The 20,204-nt window shown below is 42.6% G+C and overlaps 1 protein-coding gene across 1 annotated transcript; it reads left to right on the forward strand.

The window, feature by feature from the left end:
- Positions 1-333: 333 nt before the first annotated feature.
- LOC138609627 (regulator of G-protein signaling 3) lies at positions 334-15,177 on the forward strand. Its single transcript, XM_069682240.1, has 6 exons — positions 334-599; positions 2,220-2,719; positions 3,596-3,645; positions 3,892-4,025; positions 12,139-12,305; positions 13,874-15,177. The coding sequence occupies exons 2-6, from the start codon at positions 2,225-2,227 to the stop codon at positions 14,042-14,044; spliced, it is 1,017 nt and encodes a 338-aa protein (XP_069538341.1). The 5' UTR covers positions 334-599; positions 2,220-2,224; the 3' UTR covers positions 14,045-15,177.
- The last annotated feature ends 5,027 nt before the right edge of the window (positions 15,178-20,204 follow it).

The raw sequence follows: 20,204 nt of genomic DNA on the forward strand, positions 1-20,204 counted from the left end.
TATTTCTACTTTCCCCTGCTATATTCGATTATAAAGACATGACAAGAAATGTAATCAAGTATATTAAAAAAAACTATAATTACAACAATTATTATAGTAGAAGCAGTGTTAAACTATAAGTAGGAGTATTGTATTTTCTTTTCATTAATTTTCTTTGCATTTTTCTGCTCACACACTGAGCGCTCTGTGAACTGTGGCATGTTGCAGTGGGTTGTCGTGTGTTTTCCAAGACACACCTCAGATCGTGTGTGTGTGTGTGTGTACGTGTGTGTGTGTGTGTGTGTGTGTGTGTGTGACACAGACATGTTGAGACACAGTGAAGGTGTGGCAGTCTGTGTGACAGGGGGAGAAACTTCTCCTGAAGTGTGTCTCTTCTCTTTAGTAGCTCGTTGTTGTGCAGCGGGAGGAGGATCAGTCTGAGTCTGAGAGGAGGAGAAGAACAGAGTGAAACTGCTGTCGGATTCATCGCTGTTTCTTTGGGATCTGAAACTTTCATTGCTGGATTCCTGAGAGTTCAGCGCGTGCACATGTTGCTCATGAGACCTGGAGGAAGTTACCGAGCTGACATGGATAGAGCTTAATACCTGCAGGACGAACAGGTAAACACACACCGACGTTAGCGAATAATGAGTCTGATCAGTGTAGTTTTTGCAGTGTAGTTGGTGGTTAGTGTTTGACTGACTGTAAAACAACATAATGACACAGTTCATGCCGCTGACCAGAGTGCACAGCTGTTTTCACTGTGTTTACGGAGGTCAAATCAGACAGGGACTAAAACAAAGTCAGGAATCATCAGAAGTCAGACTTCTGTCTAAGAAGTTAAAAGTTATGAATACAAAGTCCATATTTTCATTTTACTGTGTCAAAATTCAACTAAAAATATAAAAACAAATATACATTAGACCAGTCCTTTAGTTTACCTAGTTTTCTAACTTTGACTGTAAATTACACTGCCTCAGTTTATACTTTTATTATATTATTATACTACAGTGAAATTATTATAAGTGTATAATTCAGACCTGCTGTACGGGTACTGTCTGTCTCTGTGTAAAGAACGGGCGCTGAACCAGATCCAGCTACAGAAAATACCTGTTTGATTGCAATAATGAAGCATTGGTAAGGAACCTTTCATGCAAGAAAAGACGCTCATATTGCTGTTCAATAAGAAATCTACCTGCCCCAGGTGCTTCACATGACAACAGACAGAATGGACATTAAAACAGATAGTGCTGTTCTAATAATAAAAGATAATAGTAGTTATAATACGAGGGGACATGGTGTGGATGAAATCAAGTCATCAGTCAGTATCATTGAGTCCCAGCTGGTTCTGCTGTTCGGAGTTTGGATGGAGCTGGTCTCTCTGATCTCTACAGGAAGCTGATCAGGAGCCTCCAGGTGTCAGGTGAGTCCCTGACTGTGTTCTGGATCTAAGTGGATCCTTTAACAGCCAGCAGCGAATGATCATAGTTAAAGGCAAACAGCTAACAAGTTAGTTAGCATGTAGCATGGTGTTAGCCCATAAAGATTCACACAGGCTCCTGCGATCAGCTGATCTGACACTGAATGTTCTGCAGGTCATCTCTTCATCATCATCGGCCTCTCAAAGCAGAACGTCTTCATGAAGGTGGAACGATTCAGGACGCCTGAATGTGACACTGACGTTAATGATTTAACCTCTGTGTGTGTGTGTGTGTGTGTGTTTGTGTGTGTGTGTGTTTGTGTGTGTGTGTGTGCGCCCTCAGTGGAGTAGAAACAGTAACGACAGTGACCCAGTTCACTGATTGTCTCCCGGCCTGAGATCCTCTCTGTTTCTCTGCAGCTCTCATCTCTTCTTTACATTTTACTTTTTACACCTCCTGCTCCTCCTGCTCCTCCTCCTGCTCCTTACCCCTCCCTACACAGCGGCCATGCGCAGGTTCAGCTCTGACCTATTCTAATACTTAATCATTCTATGTCTTTTTATTTGTGTGTTTATCTTCTCTGCACCTCCTCCTCCTTCCTCCTCCTCTCTCTCCTCCTCTTCTCTGTTCTCCTCTCTGTCCTCCTCTCTCTCCTCCTCCTCCTTCCTCCTCTTCTCTGTCCTCCTCTCTCTCCTCCTCTCTCTCCTCCTCCTCTCTGTCCTCCTCTCTCTTCTCCCCCTCTCTGTCCTCCTCTCTCTCCTCCCCTCTCTCCTCCTCCCTCTCCTCCTCCTCCTCCTCCTCCTCCTCCTCCTCACACAGCCACCATGCGCAGGTTCAGCTCTGAGGGGTCCCTCCTGGATCTGGACTTCCTGCCCTGGAAGAGGGTGGCCTTGAGGAACCCGGACCATGAGAGGAACCGGGACTCTGGCACCTACACGCCTCACCTGGAGGAGGACGAGCTGGACGGGGGGGCAGGCAGGGTGACCCCCACCATCCTGGAGCCCGGAGTGAGTGCGGGGGAGGGGGGGAAGAAGGAGCTGAGGAAGGAGCACAGCGTGAGCGTGGAGGAGCTGAGCGAGCTGAGGAAGCTGGACCAGAACCACCTGAGCGTGTGTGGGATCAGCGAGGGCTGCAGGGCCTACAGCGATGGGCAGCTGGCCCCTGACCTCCAGGGCAGCACGGAGAGCATGGGGAGGGACGACCTGCCTCCCCCGTCTCCCTCCTCCTCCTCCTCTTCCAACCCCTTCAGGTCCCAGCACAGACACCATCGAGCCAAACTGTCCGCCGCTAAGCTGCACCTGAAGAGTCTGTTTGGACAGGTGAGACCCCGAGACAGGCTGCCGGGGGACAGAGGGAGGGGCTCTGACAGAGTCTGACACTTTATCAGGACGACAAATAATCATTATACTATCACCATGTTTTAACACCAGTACCTGTGTGTCAGATCACACAGGTACTGGTGTTACCTGTGAGTCTTTAGACCTTAAAATCTGTAAAAATAAATAGGTTTGAAAACATCAGAATTAACTTAAATAACTTTTTAAGCAGGTCAGACTGTGATCTCTTCCACATTACAGCTTCAAACTTTAGTTATGAATGTAACTATGGTTCTATGAATTCTACATGACTGCTACAAAGGTAAAAAATAATGAACCCTGTTAGTGATCTTTGGGTCTGCCTCGTACCTCACAGGTGCTGGTGTTCTGATCTATGTGACGTATATCAGTTTGATATTCTGCATAAAAAGGAAAAAACAAACACGACAGAGGAGAGAGGGAGCAGCTTCAACACACTGAGAAAAGAAGAAAAGCAGCTGTAGTATATTAGTGTTCATGACAAACAGTCATACCTTATATTTCTAAACATTTAAAACATCAGAGTCTGCGTCGACTGAGGAGGGATTTCAGATCAACAGGTGAACCATTCAGTTCAAGAACTTGGAGGGCTTAAACCAATAACAACCTTTATCCCATTTATAAATCAGCCCAAACACTGTTTCCTGTTTTAACAGTTACAGTCATCTAATCCACTGACAGGTTAATAATTTGTTTCAAACGTCGAAGGTTAAATATTTTCTGCTTCTTAAAGTGTTTGTTGCTTTTCTTTGTCGTTCTGACAGAAAATGAACAGTTTCTGCTGTTGGTTAGACAAACACTCTCTGGATGATGAATCGATTCATTCTGTTTCTGTTTCAGAGTCCTCACTCATCAAACTCCAACCTGTTCAACCCAGAACACAAAGACAGGTGAGATAAACAACCACGTTTATTCACCTCGCTGCAGACAGTTCATCAACCGGCCTCTGATTAAAGGCAACTCTTCTGTTGCACTGACATACCTGTCCTCTTTCTGTCCTCCTGTGTCCTCTACCTGTCCTCTTTCTGTCCTCTTTCTGTCCTCCTGTGTCCTCTCGGTTCCTCACCTCTCCTCCTGTGTCCTCTACCTGTCCTCCTTTCCTCTACCTGAACTCCTCCTGTCCTCCTGGTCTTCAGTGCGGTGGAGCGGAGGTCCAGGCTGCTCTTCATGCGTCAGTGGTCTCAGGTGGGACACGGTAAGAAGAGGAGGATCAGCCGAGGGGAGCTGGAGAAGTGGGCGGAGTCTCTGAACGCCCTGCTGGCCAGTCAGAGTGAGTCTGATCTTTAATCCGTTTTAATCACACAGACGAGGCAGTAAAACCAGCTAACAGCTAACATTAGCATTCAACCACATCCTGGCTAACATTATAGTTAGCTAGCATTCAGTTTTACTCTTTACTTTAGTATTGTGTATCACTATCACACAGTGTTGTTAGACAGGAAGTGGATGAATGCTAACATTAGCCTTTGTCAGTCGTTAGCTAATGAGCTGATTTTACTTGTGTGCTGTTCATAATCAGTGAAGAGATCAATACGTGTCAGGCTCACTGTGTTTAACTGACCTGTATATGTGGAACACCTCAGTGAGACATCATTCACACCCTGAGCGTGAAGTCAGAGGAAAATGGCCACCATGAGAATATGATGGACCAGGACAGGAGACAGGTGATGTAGTTGGGTGTAGGTGGGGGAGGAGTGGTGTGTAATCAAAGGTATCAGGGGAAGACAGACAGGTATGTAGAGATATCTTAACCTGATGAACATGGAGGAACACAGGCAGTGATTGGACAGGTGTGGTGACATCAGGGGTGATGAAAGAGGTTCTGACAGCGTGAGAAACAGGAAGTGACTGAGGAGACTGAAAAGTAGAAAGCATGAATTGCCAGCAGAAGGAGAAGTGAGGGAGACACAAAGAGTCAGTGATGAAACGTTCCTCTGAAACGCCATCAGACCAAATACACAGAAAGTATATTTATATAACACACTGAGAGATTGATCAGCGAGAGCATGATTATTATTTACAGCTTTTATATTTATCTGATTATTATAATTCTTATTAATGGTATTATTATTTTATTATTGCTTTATTATTGAAATGTTCTTTGTATATACTTTTAATTACATGATGCTTTGGCAATATAAACAATTACATTCATGCCAATAAAGCTTTTTGATTGAATTGAACATGAACACAGGCTGACTCGTGTATGAAGCAGAAGACCGATCTCCGGTCCAAGCCTGGATGTGGTGTGTCTACTTTGTCACTGCTGAAGGTTCCTTTGATGCTTCTTGTCAGTAGATGTGATCGCAGCTCAGAGACAAAGTGACTCCTTACTGAGTTCATTCAGACAACAAACCTTCAGGATCTCCTGTGTGAACACTGTGGTGGTACAGAGCAGCTGATGTCAGGTTCACCGAATCAGATCAAACATGAACTCCTGATGGTTGAAGAACAGCTGCAGTTTCCTCTGTTTGTACCTTATAGAGACTATGATGTGAAGAGAGTATGATGTGAAGAGAGTATGATGTGCAGAGAGAGTATGATGTGAAGAGAGTATGATGTGAAGAGAGAGTATGATGTGCAGAGAGAGTATGATGTGAAGAGAGTATGATGTGAAGAGAGTATGATGTGAAGAGAGTATGATGTGAAGAGAGTATGATGTGCAGAGAGTATGATGTGAAGAGAGAGTATGATGTGCAGAGAGAGTATGATGTGAAGAGAGTATGATGTGAAGAGAGAGTATGATGTGAAGAGTATGATGTGCAGAGAGAGTATGATGTGAAGAGAGTATGATGTGAAGAGTATGATGTGCAGAGAGAGTATGATGTGAAGAGAGAGTATGATGTGAAGAGAGTATGATGTGCAGAGAGTATGATGTGAAGAGAGAGTATGATGTGAAGGAGTATGATGTGAAGAGAGTATGATGTGAAGAGAGAGTATGATGTGAAGAGAGTATGATGTGAAGAGAGTATGATGTGCAGAGAGTATGATGTGCAGAGAGTATGATGTGCAGAGAGAGTATGATGTGCAGAGAGTATGATGTGAAGAGAGAGTATGATGTGAAGAGAGAGTATGATGTGCAGAGAGTATGATGTGAAGAGAGAGTATGATGTGAAGAGTATGATGTGAAGAGAGTATGATGTGAAGAGAGAGTATGATGTGAAGAGTATGATGTGCAGAGAGAGTATGATGTGAAGAGAGTATGATGTGCAGAGAGAGTATGATGTGAAGAGAGTATGATGTGAAGAGAGAGTATGATGTGAAGAGTATGATGTGCAGAGAGAGTATGATGTGAAGAGAGTATGATGTGAAGAGTATGATGTGCAGAGAGAGTATGATGTGAAGAGAGAGTATGATGTGAAGAGAGTATGATGTGCAGAGAGTATGATGTGAAGAGAGAGTATGATGTGAAGGAGTATGATGTGAAGAGAGTATGATGTGAAGAGAGTATGATGTGAAGAGAGAGTATGATGTGAAGAGAGTATGATGTGAAGAGTATGATGTGCAGAGAGAGTATGATGTGCAGAGAGTATGATGTGAAGAGAGAGTATGATGTGAAGAGTATGATGTGCAGAGAGAGTATGATGTGAAGAGAGAGTATGATGTGAAGAGTATGATGTGCAGAGAGAGTATGATGTGAAGAGTATGATGTGCAGAGAGAGTATGATGTGCAGAGAGTATGATGTGAAGAGAGAGTATGATGTGAAGAGTATGATGTGCAGAGAGAGTATGATGTGCAGAGAGTATGATGTGAAGAGAGTATGATGTGAAGAGTATGATGTGCAGAGAGTATGATGTGAAGAGAGAGTATGATGTGAAGAGAGTATGATGTGCAGAGAGAGTATGATGTGCAGAGAGAGTATGATGTGAAGAGAGTATGATGTGCAAAGTGATGTGATGCTTTCAGAGGGAGGAGACACTGACGTCATGTCAGTGAGACAGTAAATCAGATGTGATGTCAATGATTCACTGTAAAACACACAATCAGGCTTTGTAACAAACACAGTGAGGTCATCACTTTAACACTTAAATAACAGGACTTCAGTCTGTACTGGACAACGACTGTTAAATATTATTTAATATTTAATATTATTTATTAAATATAATTTACAGATCATATCAAATTCATCATCACAAAATCAAAGCAATCATCTGTAATGTGAGGACAGGTAACATACATCATAATGTTCTAATGAATGTGAAAAAATCAACAACCACAGAACCTGCAGATCTATAGATGAACATATGTGTTATTGTCTTTATGAAATCTAAACTCATTCTTTGATCTTATTATAAAGAAAACATCACAAACGTGTTTTAATAAATCTTTATGAAGCACAAACAACCAAAAACAGCATGAAAATATAAAATAATGGAGATTTCTGTTTATCGAGCAAAAACATGACGTAAAAATAATTACTGTGAGCGTTTTATAGTTTTAATACAATAACAACATTAGAATAAAATCTAAACTTCTGTAGTGAAAGACGTCAGAAAGTTTGATTCAGTTTTTCAATCAATCAATCAATCAATCAAATTTTATTTGTATAGCGCCAAATCATAACCAGGGTTATCTCGAGACGCTTTACAGAAAGAGCAGGTCTAGACCGACTCTTTGTTAAGTTATTCAAAGAGAGGCCCAACATCAATCCACCATGAGTAGCACTTAGCAATTCGGCACATTGGCAGAAAAACTTCCTTTTAACAGGCAGAAACCTCGAGCAGAACCAGACTCATGTTGAACAGCCATCTGAAGAGACTGGATGGACCGAACATGGGATAGAAGGAGATGCAGGATAGAGACAGGCAAAGAGAGCAACAACAACATATGTTCTTGTTACCACAACAACATATGTCCTTGTTACATGAACAACAACAGACACATACTTATGGTTACAATGCCAATAATAGTGGTAGACTAGGGTGAAGATTGGCTAAATAAATAAATAAATAAATAAATTAGCGAGAGAAGCAGAGTAATGATAAAGGCTGAGGTAATCGTAATTGTAACAGTTGAAGTCAACAGGTCTACTATTAGCATTAGCAGCAACAATAATGATACTATGGGGAAGGCTGATGTTAGTAGTTGTTGCAGTCGAGCAGGTCCACAGCAGCAAGTGGTCTGCAGCAACGATCCTCAGGAACCTTCAAGACAAGGGAGCACAAGAACTCCCGGGAAGATATGTGGTTAGTAATGTTAATGGGACCAGAAAATACAGAGTTAATGAGCTGCATTAATATGACAGATAGAGAGAGAGAGTCAGAGAGAGAGGAAGAGAGAGAGAGAGAGAGAGTCAGAGAGAGAGGAAGAGAGAGAGAGAGAGAGAGTCAGAGAGTCAGAGAGAGAGAGAGAGAGAGAGAGAAGCTTGGTGTGTCAGATCCCCCCGGCAGTCTAAACCTATAGCAGCATAACTATGGGCTAGTCCCAGCCTGAGCCAGCCCTAACTATAAGCTTTATCAAAGAGGAAAGTTTTAAGTCTACTCTTAAAAGAAGAGAGGGTGTCTGCCTCCCGGACCTTGACTGGTAGATTGTTCCAGAGGAGGGGGGCCTGGTAGTTGAAGGCTCTACCTCCAACACTACTCTTAGAGACTTTAGGTACCACAAGCAGGCCTGCATCCTGGGAGCGCAATGTTCTAGAGGGGTAATATGGCACTATGAGCTCTTTAAGATATGATGGTGCCTGACCATTAAGAGCTTTGTAAGTAAGAAGAAGGATTTTAAATTCTATTCTATATTTTACAGGAAGCCAGTGCAGAGAGGCTAATACAGGAGAGATGTGATCTCTCTTCCTAGTTCTTGTCAGCACACGTGCTGCAGCATTTTGTACCAGCTGCAGAGTTTTTAGTGACTTATTAGGGCAGCCTGATAGTAACGAGTTACAATAATCCAACCTGGAAGTAACGAATGCATGGACGAGTTTTTCTGCATCGTGTTGAGACAGGATGTGTCTGATTTTTGCTATGTTGCGAAGATGAAAGAAGGCTGTCCTTGATATTTGTTTTATGTGGGAGATGAGGGACATATCTTGATCAAACAGAACTCCCAGATTCCTAACAGTAGTGCTGGATGCCAGGCTGATGCCATCTAGGGCAGCTATATCATTAGAGAAAGAGTCTCTAAGGTGTTTTGGGCCGAGCACAATAACTTCAGTTTGTCTGAATTAAGTAGCAGAAAGTTTCCAGTCATCCAGATCTTTATGTCCTTAAGGCATGCTTCTAGTTTAGATAGCTGATTGGTTTCGTCTGGCTTCATAGATAAGTATAATTGAGTATCATCTGCATAACAATGAACATTAATGGAGTGTTTCCTCATGATATTACCCAGAGGAAGCATATATAAGGTAAAAAGAATCGGTCCGAGCACGGAACCTTGTGGAACTCCATGACTAACTTTGGTTTGCATAGAGGACACATCATGAACATTAACAAACTGAGATCGATCTGATAGATAAGATTTAAACCAACTTAATGCAGATCCTGTAATGCCAATTAAATGTTCTAATCTCTGTAACAGGATGTGATGGTCTATCGTGTCGAAAGCGGCACTAAGATCTAACAGGACGAGTACAGAGAGAAGTCCTCTGTCTGAAGCAGGAAGTAGATCAAACTCTCAGTGCTGTCTCAGTGCTATGGTGGACTCTAAATCCTGACTGAAAGTCCTCAAATAAACTGTTGTTATGAAGAAAGTCACATAATTGATTAGCGACTGCTTTCTCAAGGATCTTTGAGATAAAAGGAAGGTTAGATATAGGTCTATAGTTAGCTAAGGTGCCTGAATCTAGGGTAGGCTTTTTAAGAAGTGGCTTAATTACAGCTAGTTTAAAAGACTGGGGTACATAGCCCGTCGATAAAGACATATTGATCATATCTAGTAAAGAAGTGCTAATTGAGGGAAAGACTTCCTTAAGCAGCTTGGTTGGAATCGTGTCTAAAAGACAGGTTGATGGTTTAGACGAAGATATCAGAGAATTTAGCTCAGGAAGGTCAATTGGAGAAAAACAGTGTAAACATCAGGTGTGTGAGCAGTTTCCAAAGATACATCTGCACCAGGTAACGGCAGGAGGTTACAGAGTCTCTAATCTTTAGGATTTTGTCATTAAAGAAGCTCATGAAATCATCACTGCTGAGGCCTATAGGAATACTTGGCTCAGTGGAGCTGTGACTCTCTGTCAGCCTGGCTACAGTGCTGAAAAGGTACCTGGGATTGTTTTTATGTTCTTCTATGAGGGAGGAGTAGTAGACACCTCGAGCATGCCGTAGGGCCTTCCTGTATTTATTAAGACTATTTTGCCAGAGTAAACGAGACTCTTCTGTTTTGGTGGATCGCCACATTCTTTCAAATTTACGCGACATTTGCTTCAAGTTACGAGTTTCTGAGTCATACCATGGAGCTAGCCTCTGTCGTTTAATAATCTTCTTTTTTAAGGGGGCAATCGAGTCTAGAGTACTTCTCAGCAAACCTGCAGGACTATCAACAAACTGATCAAGCTGAGAGGGACTAACATTAGCATCAGAGCTTTCTGTAGTAAACAGATGTGGTAAAGAATTAAAAGCAGCTGGAATTGTTTCCTTAAATTTAGCTACAGTCCTATCAGACAAACATCTTGTGAGTACATTTTTGTTAACTGGAGAGTAGTCGGTTAATAGGACATCGAATGTTACTAAATAGTGATCTGATAAAAGAGGATTTTGTGGGAAGACAATTAAGTTTTCGGTTTCAAGGCCATAAGCTAGAACAAGGTCGAGGGTGTGGTTAAAGCGGTGAGTAGCAGTGGCGGCGCAATTCGGGCTTCCAAACGCTTCTTCAGAAACCAATGGGTGACGTCACTGTGACTACGTCCATTATTTATACAGTCTATGCTCCAGACACTATTTTGACACCTTAGCTATGTAAGATTTTGTCTGTGTTATCAAACAAGCTAATATTAGCTTACGTGACTGAGATCCCTCCCTGAACACAGTCATTGATGTCAGCCATATATCTGAGACGAGCTTCATTAGATTAAACTAGATTAAACTGCTTTCTGTTGTTAACTTTAGCAGACTCTGTTACCAAGCTAACATGAGCTAATGTAGCTAACTGTTTGCTCAGAAGGGAAGCTATAAAGATTAAACTGCTTCCTGGGGTCCCTTTCAAAGTAAAGCTCTTCTATTTGAATACACTGTATGTATATACACACTGGGGCAGTGCTCCTCAGTAATAGATGTTAATGTTCACTATCAGAAGTGACCTGAGTGTTTATCAGGCAGGAAGGATCAACCTATTATCCAGCTGCATTGTGGGTAATGTGTTTTATAGATTGATCTATAGACTCTTAACAGTCATCGTGTGTCATGTCCTGGTGCTCTGATGCTTTTAAAGGTTCGGTGAGTTCTCTTCAAAGTAATCTGTCACAGTCATCAAGTCCCGCCCCTTACTGATGCACAGATAAACTACAAACGCTCACTGAGAGAGAGAGAGCTGAGGTTTCAGGAGGATCTGTGAGTGAATCTGATCAGTTTGACGTCTATAGATGGAACAGAAGAACTACACTTCTCTTTCTCTAACCTGATGATGTAACCTAACACAGTCACACAGTCACACAGTCACACAGAGACACAGAGACACAGAGACACAGAGACGAGGTGTTTACAGAGCGAGACAGCAGGACAACAGCACATAACATCCGGTCACTCCCCATCACCGTCTCATCATCAAGGTAATCGTCACCTGTCTGTCAATCATCATTCTAATAAACAGGAACATCACATGGTACACTGACATTAGTCAAGACCATCATTTAACAGCTGATGTGACTGAAATAGAAACAGCGGAGTAACAGTGATCGTCACCAGCAGCAGATTAAATACACCTCTTTACAGTCAGAGAAGACACCAGCCTGCTGTCTGCTCAGCCTGCTGTCTGCTCAGCCTGCTGTCTGCTCAGCCTGCTGTCTGCTCAGTCTGCTCTCTGCTCAGCCTGCTGTCTGCTCAGTCTGCTGTCTGCTCAGTCTGCTCAGCCTTCTGTCTGCTCAGTGTGCTGTCACATCATATTCTGTTCATTACATCTGATGTGAAGATGTTTGTTGTGCTGCATCAGCTGTGTGTGTGTTTATCGCTGACATGTTGACTGTCCTCTGCAGACATCATATTATTAGTGCTGTTAGTGTGAGTCAGCAGGAACAGAGTAGGTCTGATTCTCCTCACTGAAACAGACAGACACATGACGCACAAACACAAACGTTTCCTGTTTACTGTGTTTGTGTGGAGCATCTCAGGCCTGAGGGGAGGTGCTGTCAGAGATCTGTGATCCTCTTCTTCACCCAGTAATCCCAAGATACATGCTGAAGTTACCTCACTAACAATATCTTCTTCTTCTTCCTCCTCCTCCTCCTCTTCCTCAGCCGGTGTGTCTGTGTTCGGGGCATTCCTGCGCTCAGAGTTCAGTGAGGAGAACCTGCAGTTCTACTTGGCCTGTGAACAGTACAAACAGTCATCTAATAACTTCAGTCTGCAGAGGAGAGCCAGGGACATCAGCAGCACCTACATTCAGCAGGGGGCTCCCAGAGAGGTACAACACACCTGTTCTATATTTACATATACCTGTAACACGGACAGAACTTTTATTAACAAGGTAACAAGAGCTTTAAGAAATACAGAGACAAAAATAAGTTATGAAAGTGCTTTAAACCCCTACAAAATCCAGTTTCTGTTTTAAACTCTGAGTTTTATTTTGGAGGGGAAACCTGTCGATCTGGTACAGGTGAGGTTTACCTGGCTCTGCATCACTGACTGTTGCAGTGTTCAAAATGCCATTCTACACTAGCAGTACGTCCTGATGTGGCCTAAATGTAGTCTGTAGTATGCAAACAAAAGCTAAATGTGCAGTATGCCAAAAATACCCGGATCGTACTGATTCAGAGAAAATCTCCAGTATGCGTTGGACCAGTCTACCTCGCCAACTGTATCCCACAATGCAAAGCGCTGGAACATGACAACACCCGTTTGAAATAGCGGACAGCTGCAGCATTCCAGCAGAAGGGGGCGCTATAGCTAAAGAAGCTTTTGTTTGTTTGCTTTTGTCCGGACTGGACACTAACGCCTGGCAGCTTACTGCAAAATGAATTCGAAAAGCTCCTCCATACTACAGACTACTGCCAAACGCAGTGCAGTATATAGTATATAGTATATAGTATGCAGTATATAGTATATAGTATACTATATAGTATATAGTATGCAGTATATAGTATATAGTATGCAGTATACTATATAGTATATAGTATGCAGTATATAGTATACTATATAGTATATAGTATGCAGTATATAGTATATAGTATGCAGTATATAGTATGCAGTATGCAGTATATAGTATATAGTATGCAGTATGCAGTATATAGTATGCAGTATATAGTATATAGTATGCAGTATATAGTATGCAGTATATAGTATGCAGTATATAGTATATAGTATATAGTATGCAGTATGCAGTATATAGTATATAGTATGCAGTATATAGTATATAGTATGCAGTATGCAGTATATAGTATGCAGTATGCAGTATTTAGTATATACTATATAGTATGCAGTATGCAGTATACAGTATGCAGTATATAGTATATTATATAGTATATAGTATGCAGTATATAGTATGCAGTATATAGTATATAGTATGCAGTATGCAGTATATAGTATATAGTATGCAGTATATAGTATATAGTATGCAGTATGCAGTATATAGTATATAGTATGCAGTATATAGTATATAGTATATAGTATGCAGTATGCAGTATATAGTATATAGTATGCAGTATATAGTATATAGTATGCAGTATATAGTATATAGTATATAGTAAGCAGTATGCAGTATATAGTATATAGTATGCAGTATATAGTATGCAGTATGCAGTATTTAGTATATAGTATATAGTATATAGTATGCAGTATATAGTATATAGTATGCAGTATGCAGTATATAGTATGCAGTATGCAGTATTTAGTATATAGTATGCAGTATGCAGTATATAGTATATAGTATATAGTATGCAGTATATAGTATATAGTATGCAGTATGCAGTATATAGTATATAGTATGCAGTATTTAGTATTGGATTTCAAACACAGCACGTGTCTCTGTTTCAGGTGAACCTGGACAGTAAGACTAGGGACCTGACCCTCCAGCTGCTGCAAGCCCCCTCCCACACCTCGCTGTCCCACGCTCAAAGACGCATTTACTCCCTGCTGGACTTGGACTGCTACCCCCGCTTCCTGCAGTCCTCCATTTACCTGTCCCTGTTGCACCAGGAAGACTAAAAACACCTCATGGAGACTCACCTGGACTCTGAGAGACACCCCTACTTCCTCCAATCCAATATCTACCTGTCCCTGCTGCACCAGGAGGATCAGAAACATCAGGAACACGACTCGCCTGGACTCTGGAGAAGCAGAAACAGAATAAACTGATTCTACAGGATGAAGAGTGTCTGTGCAGAGTTTCAGATTAACTTTCTCATGTCTTTGTCTCCAGGCTTTATGCTAAGCTAACTGTGACCTGACTCCAGCTCTGAGCTGAACATGTGAGGTTGATTCTTCATCTTTTTATTCCTCGTATATGAAAGTGTTAATTAGAGAGTTAAACTGTTCCTCTATGTTTCGTCTTGGTAGTTCCGAGCTGCAGAGCATAGCTGCCTGCTCGATGTGAACCTCTGCAGCTCGTTTAAATCATTAACCTCCTCCTCCTCTCCTCCTCTCCTCCTCTCCTCGAGCTGTAACGCTTCAGTGATCTCCGTCTGAGTTTCTCTGCTGACAAAGAAAACAAGTTGAGTCAGAAGCAGCTGAACAGGTTAAAGTTCGCTGTGAGGAAACCTGAACTGAGAGATGAAGACGTCAGGAAGTTCAGTCTGTCTCGTAATAACCTGATCAAACAAACACTGTGTGTGTGTGTGTGTGTGTGTGTGTGTGTGAGAGCCCTATAGAAACACTCCTTCAGCCTCTCCTTCAGTGAGTCAGTCTGAGTTTTAAATAGAAATAATTAAAGTGTGTTTGTACCTGATGAGTCTGATGGATCGGTGCTCCTGCAGAGACAGAGGTCTGAGCTGTCCGCCCTCCAGACCTGCTCCTGCAAAGGATGCTGGGAGATGAAGACAAAGGTCCTCGTCTGTCAGAGTAAAGAGAAGCTGAGGCTGTTCCTGGGAGATCAAAGGTCATGTTGGTGATTCAGACACAAGTATACTCTGCTGTGCCTCAGCATGCAGACAGCTGGACAGAGACAGGAAGTGATTTTAACTGTGTAATGTTAGTTGTGTTTCCATGGTTACTTGATAAATACAGACTGATTACATCAAAATAAATAATAAAATCTGAAGATTATTAAATATTAAATCAAAGTGTAAATCACATCAGAGATGAGAATGTAAATAAAGATAAAAATCTGAATAAACATGTAAAAGGAATGAATATCTGTACACTCGGCTGCTTCTCTGACGATCACCGGTGGATCAGTACTTCTTCTTTCCCTCCTCTCCGAGCTCACGCTGAACTTTGTGAAAACAGCAGATACAAAGATGAGCAGAGAAAAGAGGCTCTGCTGCTCCACCACCTGCTGGCTGGGACATGTTACTACAACGTACATGTCTCCCGATACCTGCACAGTGTGGTGAACACAGGGCATCAGGGCCCAGTTTTTCAAAAAGTTTAATCCAGATCTAAATGATCCAGATTTTGTAATCCCTTTTTTTGCTATCCCAGATCAAAGTGATCTTGTAGATTTTGTCCTGGTTTTTCAAAGGCTTTTCAGATAGGATCATTCTGATCCAGATACCACAAGATCAGGATTACAGAATCTAGATTTGCAGTCTTTGAATAGGCCAGCATCTGTAAGTCAAAGTAATACATTTCATTAACATGGTATGTATATTAAATGTCTCAGTGGGATAAAAAAATAAAAACAAAACACTTTTTTGTAAGCATACTAATGCTTTTATTGATCAGAAGAAAAATAATGGTTCAGCTTCTCGCACTGACCAACAGCTGCTTCATCTGGTTGCAGTGCTGCCAGTGGTAGGTCAGGGCCATCTACTTGTGGCTGTGAATGATCACCCCTTCCATCACATTCAGGAACCTTGCATTCTTCAGCGACATTATGAAGCACGATGCAGGCGAGAATTATGTTGCATGCTCGCTGTGGGTCTACTACACGTAGGTAGTTCAGGCATGCAAAGCGCCTTTTCAACACCCCATTCAATCATTCAACTGTGCTCCTAGTTCTTCCATGAGCGCAGTTAAATCTCTCCTCTGCATCATTGTTTACAACGACAAAAGGTGTCATAAGCCATGGTAAGAGTGGGTATGTGCTGTCACCCAATATGATGCCATCTGGGGTATTTCGTTGGAATTGTCTAAAAATATGGCTCTCCCTCAAGATCCTTGCATCATGGACCGATCCTGGCCATTTCACAACACAGTTAGTGATGAGGAGGTTTGCATTCACCACAAGTTGCACATTGATGCTGTGTCGTCCTTTCCTGTTCACAAACTCCTATTCCCGCTCGTGGGGTGCTTGGATGTGGACATGAGTGCAGTCTAACACCCCAACCGTATTTGGCATTTTCCCCGTTTCATAGAACTTGAGCTGTATCTGCGTGGTTTGTTCAGGATTTGTTGGAAATTTGACAGACTGGTTGACAAGGCTGGCTAACACAGAAGACACTCTGTGTACTACAGAGCAGATAGTGGATTTCTGGACACACACACCATCTCCAATGACTTGGAAAATGATCCACATGCGTAGAAGCGCAAAGCAATAAGTACCTGTTCCTCCACAGTCAATGCATAACTTCTTTTTGTAGTATGTTCCAGCTGTGGTTGAAGCAGACTGACAATGAAGATAATGTCAGCCCTACCAAATCTAAATCTTGCATACAGTTCATCATTTGTGTACTCCTGAGGTGGTTTGGGCGTGCAATGTGCACCCTTTGGCTGTATTTTCTCTTTTGTAGACGGTGAACAATGGATGTCATTGTGTTGGAATGGTCCCTCGTTAGAACAGCTGCTTCAAGACTCCACAATTAACTTCCCAGTTCACACCTGAACACATTTAATACAAGTGTGCAAGAGAGACAGACAGAAAGAGAAATGGATGTGCCAGCAAGTTCTTCAAAGGGGAGCAATTTCACCGTAGCTGAAGCACATGCCTTGCTGGATGGTGTAAGGGAAAATTATGGCAATATGACGGCTGAACTTGGCACCTCAGTAACAGCCAAGATGAAACACAATATCTGGACTGACATCCCGAAGAGTGTAAATGCCACAGGGAGTGGTCAATTAAGAAGCCTGGACCAGGTAAAACTTGGCTGGAAGAATTTAAAACAAAAGGCCACAAAAGACCACAGTGACTCTAAAAACCCTAAAACAGGCAACAGACCATTTCAGCGGGGGAGTTCACTGATGTCATTCTAGACATCATTGGTGGAACGAGATCCCAGGCTCTGCATGGCATTCAGTCAGTCTCACAAGGTGGTGAGTCTGGACTGTGTGGGACTTTGACTGAAGCTCCAGATTCGGAGACTGCTAATGAGTTGGGAGAGCAAGTTGTTATCCTAACTCCTGCTGAGGCAGAGCCTGAAGAACCCCCGGTCACTGACAAACAACAGCAAGAGGACCCCCACTCCTCAGGGGTAGAACCGCCCCATAAGAGGCGATGTCTGGTAAAAGACCCCAAGAGTCAAGATGGCTATCTGGTGAGGAAAGAAACTGAGAGGGCAGAGAAACAGATCACTGTTGCTGAGGAGCAGATAAACCTGACTTTGCTTCAACAAAGGGAAACGAAGCTGCGTATTCGCCTCTTCGAAGAGAGGCTGAAAGATGCTGGCATTACAGTTCCTGAGGACGAATGTAAAATTACTGTTTTTGCATCTATTTTTTCTAATTCTAGTTGAAAATATTTTAGGTTGAATTATTTAATTTAGAATGGATAATGTTTTGGTTTGGTCTGTGTTGCTTTACTATGCAAGCATTGAATAAAAGAATGATTAAATATGTGTCATGTGTCCTACATGTCTCTACATCCACCTTGAATCCATCCTGATCCCACCCTTCCAGTACAGTCACCCCATTAAATATTCAGTTCTTCATAAAGAAATGTTCACATACCGATGTCTAATCTTGTTTTCATTTATCTCTGGGAAAGAAAGTTATTTAATTGCAGCTAAACAACAAAAAATAACTTTGATTTACTCATTAAACAAAAGAAAACAAACATGCGTATTCTGACTGAGGAAAAGTTAGGACACCCCCCCTAATAGCTAGTATTACCCCCTTTGGCTGAAATAACTTGAGTGAGACGCTTCTTGTAGCCGTCTACCCGTCTCTGACATCGGTCTGAGGAAAGTTTGCTCTTCAACGCAGAATTCTTTCAGCTGTGAGATGTTTGACGGGTTTCTTGCATGTACAGCCCGTTCAAGTCACCCCACAGCATCTCAATGGATTAAGATCTGGGCTTTGACTCGGCCATTCCAGGACTCTCCATTTCTTCGTTTTCAGCCAGTCCCTGGTGGATTTACTGGTATGTTTTGGGTCATTGTCATGTTGCAGGGTCCAGTTCCTCTTCAGCTTTAATTTTTTATACGGATGGTCTCACATGTTCCTCAAGCACCCTCTGATATACAGTAGAATTCATGGTGGATTCTATGATGGTGAGCTGGCCAGGTCCTGCTGCAGCAAAGCATCCCCAAACCATGACACTTCCACCTCCATGCTTCACAGTTGGTATGAGGTTCTTACCTGGAATGCTGTATTTGGTTTACGCCAAACATGTCCTCTGTTCTGGTGTCCAAATAATTCAATCTTAGACTCCTCTGTCCAAAGAACATTATTCTAGAACTCCTGCTCTTTGTCTGTGTTCTCTCTGGCCTTCATGTTTTTCTTAGAGAGCAAAGGTTTCCTCCTTGCACACCTCCCATGAAAGTTTAACTTGTGTAGTCTCTTTCTGATTGTAGAGGCATGCACTTTCACACCAACAGTAGCAAGAGCCTGCCGTAGGTCCCGTGATGACATTTTAGGGTCTTTTTTCCTCCCCCAAAAACAGACTGTGATGAATACTCAAGACTTTACGGTGCATATTCATTCGTTCTGGATTTGATGCCTCAATTAATAGGATTTAGGATTTTTTTGGGGGCTTTTCCTTTATTGACAGGACAGCTGAAAAGAGACAAGAAATGTAGAGAGGAGAGAGTGGGGGATGACCTGCACGAATGATCACAGACCGGGAGTCGAACCGGCGATCAGTGTGTCGAGGACTGTAGCCTCTGTACGTGGGCTGCCTGCTGTACACACTGAGCCAAACCATAGACTGTATAAAAAGATGGCCGACATGACAGCTCCCTAAAGTGAAGCCAAACCCTCTCCATCGCCCCCTGCTGACTGGCTGCAGTATAGGTCATAAAGCCCGCCTCCTCCATGTTAACAGATGGGACATGAGTCAAACTGTAAAATCTAAATACACGTCAAATACATTTTTCTCCAACATGGTTTCTGTCATTATAGTTAGTTCTTATCCTGCTGATTTATGTCACAGTGTTCATTTTTCTGACAAGTTTACTTTTAATTAGTTATTTGATGCTGTCAAAATGATGATTGACAGCTCTGTTGACAAATTCAGCTCCTGCAGCCGATCAGTTCCGGGTGAGCAGATGAGGACGATCCGCGAGTGGAGACGTAACTAAAACAATCACTACAGTCATTGAAGTTTCCATACCTGTGAACTTTAACCTCAGACCAACACAAGAAGCTGTTCTGCTGTTAAACACGCCGGCGTGCGGGATCCTTGCTGTAAGTTAAGTGTGTGTTTGGGTTAGCGGAAGTGGCTACGGCCGCTTCACTCGCCGATCTCTACTGAGCAGACTCTGGCTCCGTATGACGTCACCATCACAAGACGGCAGCGCCTATCACAGGGGCTGTTTTGGCATCACTTTCGTACAATGGGAGCAGATGGAGACGCGTCGTCCTTCTATATATACAGTCATTGAGTCAAACCAGCGCCCCCTGAGAGTAGTTTTTAACTGGTTATGAAACAGAATTAAACACTGATGCCTCAGGTGCCTGCTTGGCTCGGCAGTTGAGTCAGTGGCCCATGAACGGCAGCCGTAGTCCTCGATGCAGTGGCCCCGGGTTTAACTCCCCTCTCTCTTCCCCTGTTTCTAACATTGTCTGCTCACTATAAATAAAGGCATTATCTATCACTATCTATCTCTGAATGAGGTAACACATGGGGACTGAGCCTATGGCCCACTGATGACAACCTTTGCATCTGCAGTATATAGTATTATTATGGGCTGGGTGTGAAGTGAAAATCCAAAGAAGAAGAAACAAACTCGACGCTCAGATGAAGCAAACAGAAAAGGAAAGCGACTGTCAGCCAGGAAAATCAAGAGTTACAACCGGCTTATATCTGGGACGTGTGCGCCCGCAGTTACCG

This window comes from Semicossyphus pulcher, unplaced genomic scaffold (genome assembly GCF_022749685.1).
Source record: "Semicossyphus pulcher isolate SPU_LCO1_2020_fin unplaced genomic scaffold, fSemPul1.0.p SCAF_55, whole genome shotgun sequence".
Taxonomy (NCBI): Eukaryota; Metazoa; Chordata; class Actinopteri; order Labriformes; family Labridae; genus Semicossyphus; species Semicossyphus pulcher.